The following is an 18,835-nucleotide window of genomic DNA, read 5'->3' as shown; positions in this document are numbered from 1 at the left end:
CATAAACGAAAGGAGCGAAAAGGCGCAAAGCTAGAATGATATGTTTCAAACATGCCCCTTCGCTGAGATAACTAATGCACGAACAACTACTTGACATTCCCCTGCCTAGCTCGGCCAACGCCTTCAGCCGCCGCCTAGCTCCGCCCAGCCGCCGTCCCGACCTCACCTTTCCCCTCGCCGTTTTGGCCACCGAAATAGCTCCGGCTAGCCAAGGGTAGTGACCCACGAGTGGGTTTTCCAGCCGTTTCCGAGCCTCGAACTCGAGCCGTGCTTTGGGGAGTCTCATTCCCCATGCCGTGCCCGTCGATTTGATCCGGGTTGCGCGGAAGATTCCGGTGAGTAATCTCACTAATCCTTGTTTAGCGAGCTAATGATACTTAGTGGTTGTTTAGTTTTATTTAATTAGGCTTAGGTAGTTAGATTAGTGTTTATTGTTTGGGCTTTAATTGAGGTCCATCAATTCAGATGTGGTGGCCACTCAGCCACTCCAAGAATCAGAATACATCTGTCTGGAGTGCCGAGGGTGACGCGTGAGATCAAAAGATGCAGTCAAATCCCTACACATATTAGAGAGGCGTTCCGACAACAATTTGGAATAGTTGATCCTGAAGCAGCTCCTAGGTTTCTTGCTTGTGTTTTGCCGATTTGTTGCTTATTTGGAGCCATATCAATACCATTCAATTTTGATGAAATTAAAGTAATAGACAAAATGTCTATGATAAGAATGCACTCCGTAGTAAAATGTTTAGATTAGGCAAGACTTTCAAATTGCCTAGATCAAAGTATGCCACCGCTCAACCATGCATTTAATTTTGTCGATAGACAAGTACTTCATCACACCTATGGACCTCATGATACTTTTGGTTTAGCAAATCTGGAACTTTATAGTACGACATCACTTTTGCAACAAGGTATGGCACTTGAAATAAGTTAGTCATCACTTCAAATTTGCAAGAAAGCATGCTCAAGTAGCATAACAACTGAAGGCCTCTCGGCAGGCTCTCTTCAAAAGTAGCATTGCAGGAAATCCTTTCCCTCGGCAGATAACGTCTTAGGTATTGGTGGAGAACTTTGCATCACCTTAAATATAGCTTGAGCCTACATTAATGATTAAACCTTAAATAGAAAATAAAGACATATCACATAACAAATGGTAATATGCACAGTCCCGAACTTCCAACAGAAAACGGTGACACAAATTTGGTTGGAAGCATAATACTTGGAAGGACAAACAGAGAAAATGAAAAGCAATGTAGCATTCTTACCTGCTCATACTCACTCAAAGGAGGTTTCCCCGTAAATAGTACTTCCCAAACTTCAGATGTCAGCAGTACGATTGAGATCTGTGTTGTAATCATATGCCATCAAGGATTGTATGAGCCGCAGGATAGACTACATCATTCCAGCATTAACGTTCACAAAATCAGAGTACCTCTGCAGCCATCCAGTTTAGACTTCCCTTCAAAGAGCAGTAAGCTACTTGTCCAGTTAGCTAAGACCAAGGAATATTTGACCACAGAAAATTTGCCTTGGAAATCATATTAGAAGTCGAACTGTCAGGATGTAAGCCAGCTGTAATTCCAATCAAGCAAAATATCAAATTGACCACAGCAGAGTATGATACTGGAATCTCTCAAGAACCCGATCCTACATTGAGGATCCAATGACTTATCAGAAACTTGTTAGGAAACTCATATATTTAACTATAACTAGGCCGGACATCAGTTATGCTATGTGCAAACTCCTAGTTAGTTCATGCACAATCAAAAGCAGTCCCACATGAATGCAACACTCAAAGTGGTAAAATATTTGAAGAAATGTCCAGGTCTTGGGATTCTCCTCTCCAAGAAATGTGATATGAGGATGACTGCATATTGTAATGCAGATTATGCGACATGTCCGATGAGCAGAAGGTCCATAACAGGTTTCTATATCAAGTTAGGGGATTCTTTACTTTCATGGAAGATATAGAAGCAACCGACTGTTTCATTATCCTTAGCAAAAACGGAATATCGAGCCATGGCAAAGACCACATGTGAGGTAGTGTGGCTACGTGGATTACTTCGAGATCTTGGGGTACAAGTTGAAGGGCCAACCAAATTGTTTTGTGACAATGATGCGGCCCTCAAACTTGCCACAAACCTGATAGTTCATGAAAGAACAAAACACATAGAGGTGGATTGCCATCTTGCACGAGAAAAGATCCAATAAGGGATAATCGAGACACTGGGGATCCGAACAGAAGATTGCGAACGTCTTCACCAAACCCTTGTGTCAAAGCCAGCACGCATATCTTCTAAGCAAGCTAGGCATCTTGGATATTTACAAGCCATCAGCTTGAGGGGGAGTGTTAGAAGATACACATGAAGATTCACAACATCATTCAAGATCAATCACGATCATTTAGTATCGGATCTAATCGAATCCAAATTGTAAAATATTTACTTGCTTTTCTTATACACATTTTGTATTATAAACATAGTGGACATTGTACATTGAATGATATACATAATACAAAGAAAATTCTCTTCTCCTCTTCTCTCGACTACTTCTTTCTCATCTTCTTTCAAAGGCGGAAACCCAATTCCTAGAGGAACAATGGCATTCACCTGCTGCTGGAAATGGGAATGAACAGGTTTTGGTGAAGAATCGAGAGGGACTCTGCCACAAGAGAAAACAACACACTTGCTTAGAACACGCGCAGGAAACGCTCCGTCATTTATCATTTCATCATGTTTCTATGTGTGAGAGAAAGGGAGAGACTTGGACTTGGTCAAAGTATCGAATTCTAATCAGTGACCCTGTTTTTTTTTTTTTTTTTTTTGAACAGAATCAGCGACCCTATTGAAAGTTACAAATATGTTATATTTTACCGCTAGAAAAAGTACGTAAATCACAACTCAATACAGAAGTCCGTAGTCACAGACATAATTGCACATTATATCATTGTCGGACAACAAACGTAACAACCATTGGTCAAACTACTATTGGTCTCTGTTGGACTACGGTTGATCTCCCCACTTAGATTATTTTAGCACTTTTGTATAGGTAAATTTATCAAATTAAAGTCAAACCATGAAAATACCAATTTACAAGGCCTAATCACCAATGACAACCTTCTCCCCCCTAGATGCTGGGTCAGGAGGCGTTGACTGTGTTCATTGGGGATCGATTTTCACATTCACACTGTCAATTGTGTTGAATCAGGACCCCGAGAAATCCCCGACTTATGGCGCTTCCTCCTTTTCATCAACCAAATACTCATCCGTCCATCCAGCCGTCCATCATCATGGCCTAACTACATTCCCCGGCCCAACGGGCCCCACCCTCTCCCCTTGTTCCCCCTCACCGTAGTACGCCCAATTCATGTGATCACATGGCTAGGCGTACGACAAGCCGAACAACCACGCCCCCGCTGAATCCAAGCCGTCCGTTGCTTTGATCCTGCCCCCCTTCTTGACATGTCCACGTCATCGGTGGCGATCCTCGTGAACCGGGGCGGGGCCCGGTCCGACGCTCCCGCTGACACCAACATGTGCCGTTTCGGGGGTGGGGGGGTCTGGTGTGGGTTTTTTTCCCGTCCGTCGTGTCGGCGAGATGGACGGTAGAATAGACAACTCGGGTGCTACGTGGAGGCCTCCTGGAGCAATGGCACATTAGATAGGTGTCGTCGCATGCTTTTACCCTTTCTTTTATTTATATTTTTTTCGTTTTCATTCTACACTATAACCTATTACTATAATAAATAAAAATGATTTTTCTCTCTTTAATGATTTGATTGCTTTTATTTCACCCTCGCTTGACTTTGACTTTTTTTATTTATTTATTTTCATTCTCTAGATACTATGAAATAATAATATTTTCAATATTTTATTAAATAGTTGGCATTCCTAATTAACCCCATGGGTAAAAATTTTGAACATCCAAATATATTATCTGTTTAGTCTTATTATTTGAATATATTAAACTAAATATAGAAACATTGTTAGCCAAAAAACCTGGTAATTGAATGGATTATTGCTGGAAGCATAGTCGATGTTAAAACCTTAATACACATATACCGTGAATGAGTGATGTGTGTTTGGAGTTATTTTTGCGAATGAATTATTTCACTTGTCAACTCTTAATCAAGAATGTGCAAACTATTTTCTAGATCGATAATGGACGTAATAATATTTTAATTTAATATAATGCATGGGGGGTTGACAAGTGACCTATTATATTGCTGCCTCATTGCTTCACTATTTATATCTTTTTTTCCTTTTCATTTCTAAACAATAACTTATTACCAAAATAATGAGCAATTTGTCTATTTATATGGATGTCAGTCCACCTCGCATAACTTTCACTTTTTTGGGAGATTTCAAGTGGCCTCTTTTGGAAGCCACAATAAGACCTCTTCCCCCTCCCCCTTTCTTTTTCCAATGGTGTCAGGTAATCGTCTCTGATGTCGTTGTCATCAAAAGGAGTGGGACAGTGTTACTCAAGAACACGCGTTCGCCTTTGAGCCAATTTCAGCTTTAACCACGAGGAAACTCATGCGAACGTGCGCCCGATAAACTTTTGAGCCTACTCATCTTTCTTTGTCTTGCCCGAAATGATGCTAAATATGTAAATATATCAAAAAATTAGTGCACCGAATGAGGTGGAAATTTATTATGGAACGTTAAACTATGGTTCATTTAATTGGCAAATTCTCTAGACTTCCAAGGAAGATGAAAAATTAAAAACAAAATTTACCTAAGAAGGCTACCCCACTATTTTCCTAATCATTTTCTATCCATCTTAAAATATATATATATGTCAAGTTCTCTTATGCATAGCATTGCTCTTTTTTGCCTCCATAAATCAATAGGAAAATCTTCGTGAGTACTGCTACTTATTTACTTTGCATAAATCTTGACTTAAATTTAGAATATTACCTATACTAATGAATTCACAAGACCAATTTTGTATGCAGTTTAGATCTTTAGACTAAAAAGAAAAAAAAAAATCAACTAAGGGATGATTTAACGAGAAACAATTACTTACTAATTTGTAAGATTAATTATTGTTGATACATAAATTTCCGTTTAAATGTCTCATTCGCATTTTAATGAAATTTAACGATCAAATTCACTGATAATTTGACTCCTAATAAAAATACATCCATAATCCCATAAATCTCTCTCTCTCTCTCTTCTCTCTTCTTTCTCTCTTTAACTCTTGCTCTCTCTCCATTGCATTCCTGATTGTGAATTCTTATGAACCAACCTTACACGATCTAACCCTAAATTTTCCGCAGTGAATTTAAATGATAATTCTTATGGAAGTTTTGGACGCAGCCTGCTCTCCAAATAAAAGTCCTCTCCGCTCCCTCCTTCTGGCTGACCGAAATGGTCGACTGGAGGCCACTTTCCAGTTTCCACACGGCATTCCCGCGGGTGTGAATGAAGGAAATTAGCAGCGTGAAAACGCACGAAGGAACAGAAACAGGGAAAGGGAGGCCAGAAATCGTGGAATTCTGGTTCAAAAAGGTGGTTCAGAAGCGGACACGACATAGAAAAACCAGCACCCCCTCATAAAGGACCATATCTTGGGCAAAGATTTACTGAAAAAAGTAGGGACATAAAAAGCAGGAAAAAACGCGGCTGAAGGGAGGCTTTAGTCAAGCATTCACATGGTCACGGCTCGATCATTGCGGATAGAGCTAGGGGGTGAGAAGAAAACAGAACGAGATACTACTAGAAACACATTACATATTTTAGTTAGTAGTTAAAAATCATTAAAATTTCTGTTTTCTACAATGTCGATAATATGATTATTCTATGGTCTAATGAGCACTTCGATTTCGTTTGATTTTATTTATATTCTATTTAGTTAGATTATATTTTGATTTTTATATGGATGATATAACAATAAGTTAAATTACAATAAAATTTTAGTGATAATATAAAATGTAATCTAAATGGATTAGTAAAAAAATTAGAGAAAAGTCTCATTCAATGAATTCAAAAATGAAATGGAGAATTCTATTGTTGATTTTATATTAAGATATCTATTATTTAATTCATACTAGAGCGGTTTGAGCAAAAAAACATGAACAAAAACAAATAGAAAAAAAATAATGAATAAGGATAGGCCTCATAGATGCATCATTACTACCCAAGTCATTGTCGGTATGATGTTGCTCCTTTGTTGTTTGCATATATAAATAACATTCCTATGATACATCAAGACATCGCATTGCAGGCGCTCGAAATTGTCACGTTTCTATCATAATCGCCGTATAAAATAACTATTAAACTTAAATCTTTGAGATGATTCTGTCGTATTATTGAATTCGATCACTCAGGTTCACTTGTTGAGAGTGCGTCCATCCTCAAAGCAGTGATATTAAAATTTCTTTCAAAAAAATTTTATGATCAAGTGTTAGAAATCAATGAGCCCTTGCATGAGTTTTTATTTTTCTTTTTCTTGCCATGTTGGTGCAGCTCGTGCTCAAACAAAAATAGTCAGTCCATTGATGATTGAGTTTAGCGAACTTGATAGGTCGATGATGGGGCCCGATAATGCTGGACTTTGGAATACTAAACAGCAATTAATCTTCATTAAGGGTTTGGGCGGGGAACCAAAAAAAGAAAGCAAGACAAGAAGAGAGAGTCGGGCGAAAGAAAGTGGGGAGAGCTAGGGGACAAAAGAGAGAAGGCGCGTTATGGTGAGGATGTGGTTGGAAAAATGAGGAGGAAAAAACAAACAAAAAAATGAAAATGAAGAGAGGCTCCGGAGCAGCCTTAGGAGTTTAATAAAAAGAAGAAGAAGAGGAAGAATAGGCGACATCAAAATATCGCGAGATGCGCCGTTTCTGGGTTTGCTTAAAGCCATGCTCGTTCCACGCCAAGCCGTCGTCGTTTCTGCACGTTGCTCTTATTACTTTTCCTACCTTTTGTTTCGTGTACATTAACGTCACTTTGCTGGGACCACCCGCACTTCTCGATTTGAGCAGCACCTCCGACTTTGCAAAATTTCAAGAAATTTCTTTTTCTGTTACATTTTATATCATTCATGTCATATATTTCCAATATGCTTTTGAATAAATGAATCACTTTATTCGTAAAAAAATAATAATAAAAAGAAACCATGTTTATTCTGCATTTTTAATGACCATACTACATACGGCTATATTGTGACTTTTGCATCCTAGCCCATTAGATAGTATGACAAGCTAACATATGTTCTTAGGGTAATGAGAACACATGACATCATATAGGGTGAAAATCCTTTTTGTCTTCTAAGGTCTTTGTAGCATTACTTATTATCCATGGGTACTAAACCCATTCAACAATTAGAAAGCCAATATGTAGATTGATATTTAAGAAAGACTCGATTAATTCAAAGACAACTTGGAAATTGTGAAATACCTTCTTAAGAAAATAATTAATTCTAGAGAATGAAATCGTGCTATACGCGGGCTCCTTTTCTCCAATGAGGATCTTCCGCTTTTTATTTATCACCCACTATGCATTATGTGTGTGGGAACAATTGGTATTTAAAAATTAATTTAAATAATTTTTTTGGTAAAATATATGAATTATTAAATCATGAAAATAATTTATTGACAAAAATACACAATAAGAATTTTGTGTATAAATATTTACGAAAAGAGATAGAAAGAAATTAAATCTTAATTGACGTTGATAGTTAACCGACCAAATAAATTTAATCCCCTTATTTCACCAGGAGCGAAAACACTAGTAGAGAAATACACTAGATCTAAATAGAGGAAATTAATAAAGGGAAATTAAATTATATTATTGAAAAAAAGGAAACTGATCGAGTTATCTAAGTAGGAGAACATGCCTTGGAAGGAGAATCTCAAAAGGAGTTTGACGGTATTACTCACGAATACGCGTTCGCCTTTGAGTCAATTACAATTTTAGCCCCTAGAATTATACTATTTATATCGACATTTTGTATGCCAAATAACGTGAAAATATCAAATGCAGTTGGCTTAATAAGATCAATCATAATCTATCAAATTATTTAGTTTAATAATATAATCACGTAATAATTAAGTCATCAGCACATGACAGTCTAACCCAAAAACTTGAACAAGTATGTGAAGAAACAAATGGAATTGCCTAAGTCAAAAAAGACTTTGGAAGGATAGAAGTCTTTCAAGGGCCTCATCGTTGACTTGTTGCGGCTGACTCTGAACGTTTTGATCTTAGCCAATGCCTACTGTGGTCTAAACGCATGATATTGGTCATTTGTCACCAGAGAAAGTGAGTTACGAAGTTGACACTGCTGAGTGCGAAATTGTCGAATTAAGCAATTTGACAAATTGTTTAACTTAATCATTTCAGGGGACGACGACCATGGCTGTGGCTGTCCCATGAGAACAACCTCCGCCGCTTGGTTGTTGCCATGTATTCGGCCAGAAATCGATGGATATCCGGCAAATAAGCCCTAAAAGCCCTACTAAGCCCACAGCGTTGCACTGCCAGGCCCTTGCGTATCGCTAGAGGGCGGCGAGACACCACCCCCACACTACTTTTCCGATCTGAACCAAAGAGGTCACCGTGTTGAAATTTATATGTACTCCTTAGTAATCCGAAACTATTGCTCGAACGTTTGACCAAAATAAATTAAAATTGCCCTGGTGCTCTGGTCCTTCTCGTTTCTTTCAAATTCCCGAAATCGTCTCACAATTTCTGGAAAAAACTTCTCCATCCTAGAAAGATGCAGGTCCATTTCGCAACCTGAATCCCATTTGTAAACCCGTTCTTGAACCCTAAGTCGAGTCCGTTTCTATACGCGTCCCTGACCATCCTCCTCAAGCTCCATCCTTTCCCCATCCAGATCACCAACGTCCACCCCTGTTCCATGAAAACGCGAAAACGACTCACGTGCCTCTGTGCTCGGATCCAATCTCCGGGGTCTCGATCACCCCGTGAGCGTCACAGTTCTCCACCACTGTCTGGAATGGAAGCACCCTCTCAATTCCACTCGAATATTGAGGCTAGGCCTCAAGAACGTCGCCATCACCGCCATTTCCGACGTCCACTTCGGCGCCAAGTTTTCTCATTTCGCTGATCGAGCGAGAATCCGAAATAGGGAGCGCTGTGGAGTGAGGGCGAAAAATGGACGTTCAGCTCCTTCAATGACAAAAGGGATTCGAACCAAAAAAAGAAGAAAAATGATAAGGGGACACAGGAGGAGATTCGTGCAAGCATAGCATTAATGAAGTAGAGAAAAAAGGTCCAAGACTTGTGTGCGCATTGCATTTCGTGCGTGACTTTGAGCAATAAGGTGTGGATTCGGCTCAAACTCAAGACACAATTTAGCAACAAGGAAGATTGCATGGTTATTGCGAAATCAAGCTAAATGTCGAGTTCGTACTGACAACATATAAATAAAAGGATACTCTTGATGTTAATTAAGTTCTGAAAAGGCAGTGTGGTGAAAGTTGTTCTGGCAATGTAAGAGGGTGAGGGATAGGCAATAAAAGCCCATTTGAAGCTATCAATAGCCGCAGTTTGACGATAAGCTATAAGAGGGTGGAAAGGCAATATATCTTCCCATAGGATTAGATCCTCCGTGGAGGCTTCTAATCGCCCATCTCTACACTTAAACTTATATTTGAAGTGGAAATACCTCTCGCTTGTCTCTAAAAATCTTAACTTTTGTTCGCCACGAAATCAATACTAATTCGAGACATTAATGTCACGATGGATATAATTTAAGATTTTTGCCAACATTAATACATAATATAAGAATACAGAATATTTTCAGCCCCGATTATGCTTTAATGTTTCATTTAACTGGTTAAGCACCCTAAATTACCAAGCGTCCAAGGATGTAATCAAAACGAGTGGCTCCTCTTACCCCTACACCTTTTATAGTGTAGCGCAAGACACTAAAAAGAAGTGGACCGTCGCTGGAGAGGTGACTCTCTCTCTCTCTCTCTCTCTCTCTCTCTCGCAATTTCAATGGCTTCTCGTCAGCCAATTTCTGCTGCTTCTCTTCCTCTTCACGTTCTCCTCTCTGCTCAACCCGCGCTCTCGAGCCGCGAAACCACCGTTCCACCATGGAGAACATACTCCCTCTATTGCCGAAGCAGCTGTCCTGGCCCATCCTCAACGCCCTTCGCCGTCCCCTGCACCTGTTGCCCGCCTTCGTCGGCGCCGTTTTTTCCTCCGACCGCTTGGTTGGAGTTCCACAACAACACCGGGAGCAAGTTCGGCGGAGGCACGCCTCACATCAAGGTCCGTTCTTTAGTTTTATCGCGTCGCTTTTGCTTGGTCTCCGTTTGGTTTTGAGTGCCATTCTGGAAGATGAGGTTTTCTGGTTGACTATTACGTCGGGTTTGGTACGGGGGAATGGAATGAAATCGGGAAATGATGGGGAAAGGAATGGACTGGAGTGATGATTCCAAGTCTTGTTTTTTGTTTGGTGAATAGTGGGGAACGGAATGGAATGGAAATACTTGTGTTTGAGTGCGATTCTGGAAGATTTTGGGATGTTTGAGCTTGTGGCGGCTTGGTAATGTGGAGAGACAGTCACTGTTCACGAGCTTTTAAGGTTCTCTGGTCGAATGTTAGTGCTTAATTCAATTCACTGCAGTTCGATTGTGTGATAATTCTAGGAGATGTGAGGTTGTAGGAGTTTGTTTGATGGGGTCTAATGGCCATCGTTTGGCAGCTTTTCCCAGTTTCCGATTAACTTAGTTTGAGCTTTCTATTTTAGTTAATTTGAGGTCGATTTTTTCTAACGGATTCAAAGCTCTGAACTGGATAGAGTTCCTATCTACTTACGGTATTTTTCTTACCAACTGAAGTGTGCGGTCATACTTATCTATAGAGTTGTGAAAGAAAATCACTTATTTAAAGGACGTGAGAGAATATCCTTCGATGTTTGGGCCATGCACTTGATCCCAACTGTTCCTCTTTTCTCATTCTGCTTATTTATGTTGGAATCTGAGCGATGGAATTTTTCAGTTCTTACTTCAATATGTTTCTAGTGGATTTCGTCACTAGCTAAGTTTTTTTCTTTCCTTCTCCTTTCATCTGCTTGTTTGTACTTTGATTAAGCTCCACGAATTGGTACCATGGTTGAGTCTTTTGTGTCTAGGTTTTAAGTGGTTGAAGAAGGATTTAGTGATTTGGTTGCTCATACAAGTACAATTGTTTCGTTTGATGTAAAATCAAATTATCTTATGGAGGCTATTCCAGTTTGGGTGGGTACTGCCTCGTGTTGATGCTTCATAGTCCTTGTTTTTGCATCTAGTTCTGCTGAATATGGAAACTAACAACTAGTTGTAGGTATCCGGCTTGTAACCATGAGTTTGGATTGCTCATCCAGGTCAGCAAAGCCCATAGCTGGACATGTATGGATATTTATGTCTTTGCAACCCCATACTGCGTGACATGGGACTAGTATCTTTTATCTCGTGAGCACACATTTGAGTTCAAAGAGTGGGAAGGAAAAGCTGAGTTTGAATATGTAAGCTGCAATTATCTTTTTTCTCTTCTGCTCTTGCTTGTGCATATTGGTGAGTTGTCAAACTTTGATTTTCCATTATTTTGATTGCAGGTGAAAAGTAGAGGAGTGTCAATCTTTCTGATGCAAGCTGGGATGCTAGGGACCCTTCAAGCACTGTGGGATGTGTTTCCTTGTTTTCAAGTACCGGGTGAGGGGAGAAATCTAACATTGGTTTTCTCAAGAAGCATATGGGAGCTTCATTTGAGCAACGTCCCCAGCCCTGGGTTACAAACATCAGCATTGATGATATCCACTCTGGAGACTTCATTGCAATTTCAAAATTCGTGGAAGGTGGGGTGGTTTTGGGACTCTAGAGAAATGGGTCAGTGGCGCATACGCTGGTCACACAACTGTGTGCTTAAGGGATGCTGAAGGAAAGCTTTGGGTTGGTGAATCTGGACATGATAATGAACAGGTAATTCGGAAACAGATATAGGGTGGTTATGCATGTAAATGTATTTCTTTTTCAGTTTGAAGGCCTAATTTTTATATAGACTAGTGGAGAAAAAGCCTTTTGAGGAAAAGGATTACCTTGCGATTGTTTTTAAGCATTTTTTTCTATTCCTCGTTCTTTTTTTTCCATACATTGATGGATTGCTTTTGATGTTCGACATTTCATCCAATCTTTTTGCCTGCTGCTGTCTCTGCAATTGTAATTGTGAAGTAAAGTTTTAAACCAATTGCATAGACACAATATTAACATGGCTGTAAGTATGCAGTCTTCCACAATAACTGTCCACATTGTTCCTATATGGGGATATCCAACAGACAAACGTTCAAATGTTTCAAACACCCCCAGAATTGTTTGAGTCATTATTTCTCCATCTCTTTAATTCCCTGTGCTTACCGACCAAAAAAATAAAAATAAAAATTCCCTATGCTTATCTGTCATTCATTATTAAAGACATTCATACAATACTGCTTTAATGTCCTCTGATTATCAAAGTGTGGTCTCATACATATTGAAAAGGACAAGTAGGGTTTCTGCTGTGTTTCTCTAACATTTCATGAACCCTTAGGTTTTTGGGGCATTGTATTTCTGTGTGATTACTTTATAAATGTGACTTTTGTCGAATCATGGACTTCTTCTCTCACAAATATGGTTCCCATTGAGATCGTTCCATTTTGCATATTAAGCGTGCTTTAGTCACGCCCCTATGTCCTTAAATCTCCTTGCTCATCTTATGTTCTCTAATAAGATAGGTCTTTCCTTTTTGTGCTCCCATAGAAACTTTTGATTGTAAGAGAGGATGAGTGAGTAAACGATGACATGCTGCTTCAGGTTCATGTTGAACTGCAGCTGATCCTATTTAGGCTCCTACTAGAAGCTCTATTGTAGTATCATCATATTTGTAACATAGGGAATGCAGTGTCTGAACTTTTTCTGCTGAACTTCAGGACCATCCTTACACACGAGACGATAACTTACTGATGATGATTATGGTTAGAATTTGATGAGATGACGTCCTTTACTTGAGGCAGACCTTGATTAATAAATTTAAGGTTACATTTGGGTTTTTGCTACATGCTTTGTTCCTTTGTGTTGGTAAAGGGGTCAGGTGCTACAGAAGTCTAACATAGTAATAGAGATTATGCAAGTTTTGTTTTGTTCTTATCATTGCAGGGAGAAGATGTCATTGCTGTGTTACCATGGGAAAATGGTGGGAGTTCGAGCTTAACAAAGATTACTCAAATCCCCACATTGCGTTGCTTCCACTGCATCCTGATATGTGAGCCAAATTTAATGAGCTGCTGCATGGGAGTTTGCACAGATTATGAATGGGAAACCATATGGTTATCACAACATGCTTTTTAGCTGGATAGATTATCGGCGCAAATTATCTACCGCCATTAGATGCTCATGTGGTACAGAGATTGTACACGTGCATATATGTTTATATATATTTTGTGGGTGCATTCAGTTGCCTTAGACGATTTTCTAGCACTAAGGCCTTGTGTTACTTCAAGGTATATCTGTAGATGCCTTGAGATTCTTAGATGCTAGATACGAAATAGTTTCTGCTTCTCAACATGACTGCTAAACAGCAATTTACTCTTACTTTGATAGACCTTGAAATATTATTAAGCCGTGTGTTAGATCCTAACAACACGTTCTAGTTGAAATTAGACAATCATGCCATGATTTCGAATGAATTCAACTGAACAAAACAAAAGGCTAAAAATGAACAGTGATTTTGCCAAATAGCAGGTTCGCATGTGACTCTATTGAGTGCTAACGTTATGGAAAAGAACCTGGCTTATTTTGACAATTATTCATTTTATATGGCCTCCTATATGATACTAAGACAGCAAAATAGTAGACTTTGTTCATTTTTTCTTAAGAGTTGCTATCAGCCTGACTGACGATGCATGTAGTATGCTCACCATGTGGGGTGCTTTATTTGCGTGATGGGAGTGCGTTCACTCATTTTATAGAAAGCATTGTATTATTGTAGCTTGCTTCTGTTATGACTATGGAACCAAGTGCAACCAGCCTATGCTGCGAACATATGGAATGAAGCACTCAACAAGTGACTAGGAACAAAGGTACCGTCCCATTCAATTTGCAATTGTCTGTGTGACGTTATGCATCTTGTTTTGCACACTGAGGTGCAACTGAAATCTAATGTCTCTTGAATGACATTCTGTTAACAAATGTTATATGGTTGTAATTACACTTACTTTACTTTATGGCTACCTTACGATTTTGTTGCATACAGGGCTTGGATCTTCCTAATCTAATACACGAAACTGAAATGAGGGGGTCATCTTTTGCTGAACTGCTGACACTCCAGAGCAAGACCATTGGGTATACAGTGACGGGAAGTCCGCCTCTTGTGTAGCTTTTGTTCTTGAAATGTACAAAGCAGCAGGACTCTTTGATCCAATTTCTAGCTCCATTCATGTTACAGAGTTCACTGTAAGTGCGATCTGATTGACCCTAGTTGGGTTATCTTTTTTACCCTAATTGCTTGAATTTACTATCTAGAGATGGATGTCACTTTCTTCAAAGATTGAGAAAACTATAATCTAGTTTGCCTTTCTAAGCGTGACTTTTTTGTCATGAGGCATCCCATCTGGCATTTTGTGAATAGCATTGTTTTCTATGCAGATAAAAGATGCTTACTCACTAAGGTTCTTCGAGAAATCATTCAAGCCGCTTGCCTAAGTGGTGCGATGATGGGGACGACGTCGAGCTTCTGTTCTGTCAAATACGAGGTTGGTATCGAATGGAGCTGCCAGGATACAATACAGTGGACCTGTACCCTCATATGAATGAAATGTGTCCATCTCTGGCCCCAAAATATTCCAAGCCATCCAACTGCTAGAAAACATTTCCTATGATGTGAGTAGAATTGGTAGGTGATTCCATCAAATTGTAACTTATGACTGCATATTTTTGTAGAATGTGTAGTAAACAAAGACCCATGGGTTGCACAGATTCAGAAATTTACTTCCAATTCCATTTATTGATATGAACCCATATTACATGTATAAATTTTTTGCATAATGTTATATTGACACTTTATATAAATCAATCGTTATATTATTGTTTAGGCTTACATTATGTTCTAATTTTTATGAATGTTCTTGCTACATAAGTATTTAAAGTAAGATTATCTAAATTTGATGTCTACTTTCTATCTTACGACAGATAGAAATGCTCTTTTTGTTTAAGTTTCTCTTATCTTCCTTCTTCTCCGAATGTATATTCTATGCATTTTTTGTGTAAATGATATGCTATGGTATTGGAAATTTTTAATACACATAAATAAGACTTGGTTTTAATTTGCATTACCTGGTAAATGGCCCTAATATGAGCTATTTTTCTATCTTTTTTTTTTTTAAATTTATTCATAAAAAAAGTCCATTTGTTTGAGGTGAAATCATGTATGTTGATTCGCACATTTATGGCATAATGTAATTGGAAAAAAAAATAGATTTGGCATTATGCAGTTTGAATGATGTTATTCGGTAATTGCTAAAAGAATTACTAATAAGTAAAAAAAAAAATCAAACAAAAATTTTTCAATATTAGATTTATATTGTTATTGTCTCTTATTCCAAGTTATAGCCAAATCGACAAATTATCTAAACCAATATTAGCATATTATTGAGGGTAGATTAATTGATAAAATAAGTAACATATTTATTATGGAGTATAAGAACACCTTAAGTGCCGAAGGTAATATTTTAACTTAATCCCTAGAGGATGAAGTTTGCGATGTTAGCCGCTCTTGCCATGGGAATAACCATCCCACCAATTCAAGACTTGGTGACAACCGCAATGAATCTCTTATGATTGGTTTTGTGACTTGGCTAATTAGGACTATTAATCATATGCTTCTAATTGAATTTGCAACATCTTAGTGAAAGTTGAAAATCAGTATATTTGGACAAGGAAAAACTACAAGAATGTACACTAACAGAGTTTCAAAAATGCACAAAATCACCTCATATTTTCTCTCAAATTTTGGATTGTTAATTCGCTAGATCCTATTTGCATGAACTTATATAGGTACTTGTTATGTGGCATCCACATAAAAATATTTAGGAGCAAGCATAATATGCTAAATTCGTGTTTTCCCAATCATGGGACTCGTTTCATATGTAGTTTGGATCTTTAGATCAAAAAGAAAAAAAAAATGTCCCAAGAATGATTTAAAGACTATAATAACTCAATAATTTTTAAGTTAAATTACTGTAACAAGCTCAAAGGTTTCGATCGCATCTTCATAAAAATTAACGAAGAAAAACACCGATAATTTGACCCATAATAAAATCCATTTGTAATCTCACATTCTTGTGATTGTACTGCCCTTTCTAATAAGAGTGCAATTATTGTGAACCAATCTGTTACACAACCCGACTCTGAATTTGCAGGCGAATTTAAATGGGAATTCTTATGAGAATTTTGGACGTGCCCGCTCTTCGAAGTGAAGTCCTTTCCGTTCCCTCCTCCTGGTTGGCCAAAGGAGGCCACTTTCAACACGACTTTCTTCGTGTGTGAATGAACCGCCGCCACCCTGGAGCTATTTAACTCCAGGCACGGGTCATTGACCTACTTGGTCCCGTCTCGGGCCTGGTATCGGCTACCGAGGGGCTGCCTTTCGAATCTCGCCGTGTGCCATCCCTCTCCTTCTTCCTTCCGGAATCCAGAGTTGTGGCGGGCGAGGCAGTGGGGGTAATTTATTTTTTCTTCCCTCCCACGGGAATACAGGGGGCTTTGACTTTCCGGGGTAAAAACCCTTAGGTCGCAGCTTTCCCCCTTAAGTAGTTTAGGGTGCGCATGGATTTGTTTTCTGTTCATTTTTTTGTTCCCGGGAACGAAAACAAAAAAGTGTTTACATTCGAGAACAATTTTTAATAAAAGAAAGCGTTTGTAACGTTTGGTCCGGAAATAAAAAATGAACAAACACGTTTGGTCCGAGAATAAAAAATTTTATTCTTTTTTGTTTCTTTTAATTTTTAAACAATTTTATTTTATTTTTCATTTTTTTCCTTTCTTTTTATTTTTTTTTTTTCGGCCGGTCACCGGCCCCGTGGCACCGGCCGACGGGGGCCGGGCCTCGCCGTGGCCGGGCGAGGCCGAGCTTGCCCGGCCAAGGCGAGGCTCGGCGTCGCCGGGCGAGGGCGATGCCGAGCCTCGCCATGGGGGGGCGAGCTCGGGCTCGCTGATCCGGCGAGGCCGAGCTCGCCCGCCCATGGCGAGGCTCGGCGTCGCCGGGCGGGCGATGCCGAGCCTCGCCATGGCGGGCGAGCTCGGCCTCGCCGGATCCGGCGAGGCCGAGCTCGCCCGGCCAAGGCGAGGCTCGGCCTTGCCCGCGCGGCGACGCCGAGCCTCGCCCGGGGTCGGCGACGCTCGGCCTCGCCGGATCTGGGCGAGGCCGAGCCTCGGCGGCCGGTCGCCGGCCATGGCCGAGGGCCGGCGACCGCGAAAGAGAAAAGGAGAAAAAAAAGAAAGAAGAAGAGAAGAAGAAGAGAGAGAAGCGAGAAACCAAAACGTTTCTTCAAGAAGCGTTTCGAGCAAGAAACAAAAATTATTGTTTCTCGTTTCGTTCTTATTTCGTTCCTCCCAGAACAAAAAAAAAAAAAAACGAAAACGCAACCAAACGCGTTTCTGTTCCTTTGTTCCGGGCACACTTTCCGTACAGAAGTGTGCCCGAACACTTTTTGGGCACGAATCCATGCACAACCTTAAGGACTTGCTCAGGTCCAAAAGGAAATTAGCAGTGTGAAAACACACAAAAGGAACCGAGAGCTGTAAATGGTCGAATTCTGGGTCAAAAGTAGGTAAAAAAGGGCACGGCAGCAGAGAAAAATCCGGCACATATTCATAGTTTCTTTTCCTCGATTTTTATGACCGAGTCTTGAAAACGAATGAGTTCTTGCCTGAGTTTTTGTTTATCTTTTTCTTGCTACGTTGGTGCAGTTCCTGTTAGACAAGAATTGTTAGTTAATTGATGACTGAGTTTAGCGAAATTGATGAGTTGATGATGATGCTCAATAATGCTACACTTTGAAAGACCAAACACCAATTAGTAGTCTTCATTAAGGGTTTGGGCAGAGAACACCAAAAAAAAAAAAAAAAACAGCAGGAAAAGAAGAGCGAGTTGTACGAAAGAAAGGGGGAGAGAACAGGGACAAAAGAGAAGGCGCCTTATGGTTAGAATGTTGGTTGAAGATTTGAGGAAAAGAACAAAAGAAAACGAAAACGAAGACATAATTCAATGCAGCCGAGAGACATCGCTTGGTCTAAAAAGCGCCTCCGACTTTGCAAAATTTCGAGGAGTTCTTTTTCCTGTCACACTTTTGAATATATTTCTGGTATGCATTAGGGTAGAGGAATCACTTTAATTGCAGAAAAAATAATAATAAAAAGGAAGCATGTTTAGTTTGCATTTCATGTAGAAATTGCTATTTGCACATAGGAGAAAATCCAACCTAAATATTTGAACGAGTAAGTGAAGATAAATTATATAAATATAAGGCCTATTAAAATCTTGTAAACGAACCGCATGAGATATTTTTAACAAATTTCACTAGCTATTTGCATCTTATAGACACAACATGCAAAATTATTCCAAAAACGTTCCAGGAAATGACAAAAAACCGTTAGGGGGAAATCCAGCAAACTTGCAGCATCACTTGGGGCAAAACCACCAGGGAAAAAACTTTTCCCTGCTGCCCTGACGAGCATTATCGCAACAATCAACGTTGATTCTCCTCTCGAAAATTGCAAATCTTGGATCATCATCATCGTTGATCTCAACAAATACATGAATTTCTCCAATCAGAGTGGCCCTCATCA

The 18,835-nt window shown here is 39.4% G+C and overlaps 1 protein-coding gene and 1 pseudogene across 1 annotated transcript in view; one reads left to right on the top strand and one right to left on the bottom strand.

Moving 5' to 3' along the window:
- The window catches only part of LOC104448320 (mitogen-activated protein kinase kinase kinase 5-like), a 78,431-nt gene that overhangs the window by 34,170 nt on the left and 25,426 nt on the right, over positions 1-18,835 (bottom strand). Inside the window, 1 exon segment of the mRNA XM_039315430.1 lies at positions 1,433-1,454. Within this exon segment, the coding sequence (XP_039171364.1) occupies positions 1,433-1,454 (22 nt within the window).
- The window catches only part of LOC104448263, a 69,841-nt pseudogene continuing 60,911 nt past the window's right edge, over positions 9,906-18,835 (top strand).

The sequence above is a fragment of the Eucalyptus grandis genome, chromosome 6 (genome assembly GCF_016545825.1).
Source record: "Eucalyptus grandis isolate ANBG69807.140 chromosome 6, ASM1654582v1, whole genome shotgun sequence".
NCBI classification, from domain to species: domain Eukaryota; kingdom Viridiplantae; phylum Streptophyta; class Magnoliopsida; order Myrtales; family Myrtaceae; genus Eucalyptus; species Eucalyptus grandis.
The sequence above is the reverse complement of the archived record's forward strand: the minus strand, read 5'-3'. Positions and strand labels throughout refer to the sequence as shown.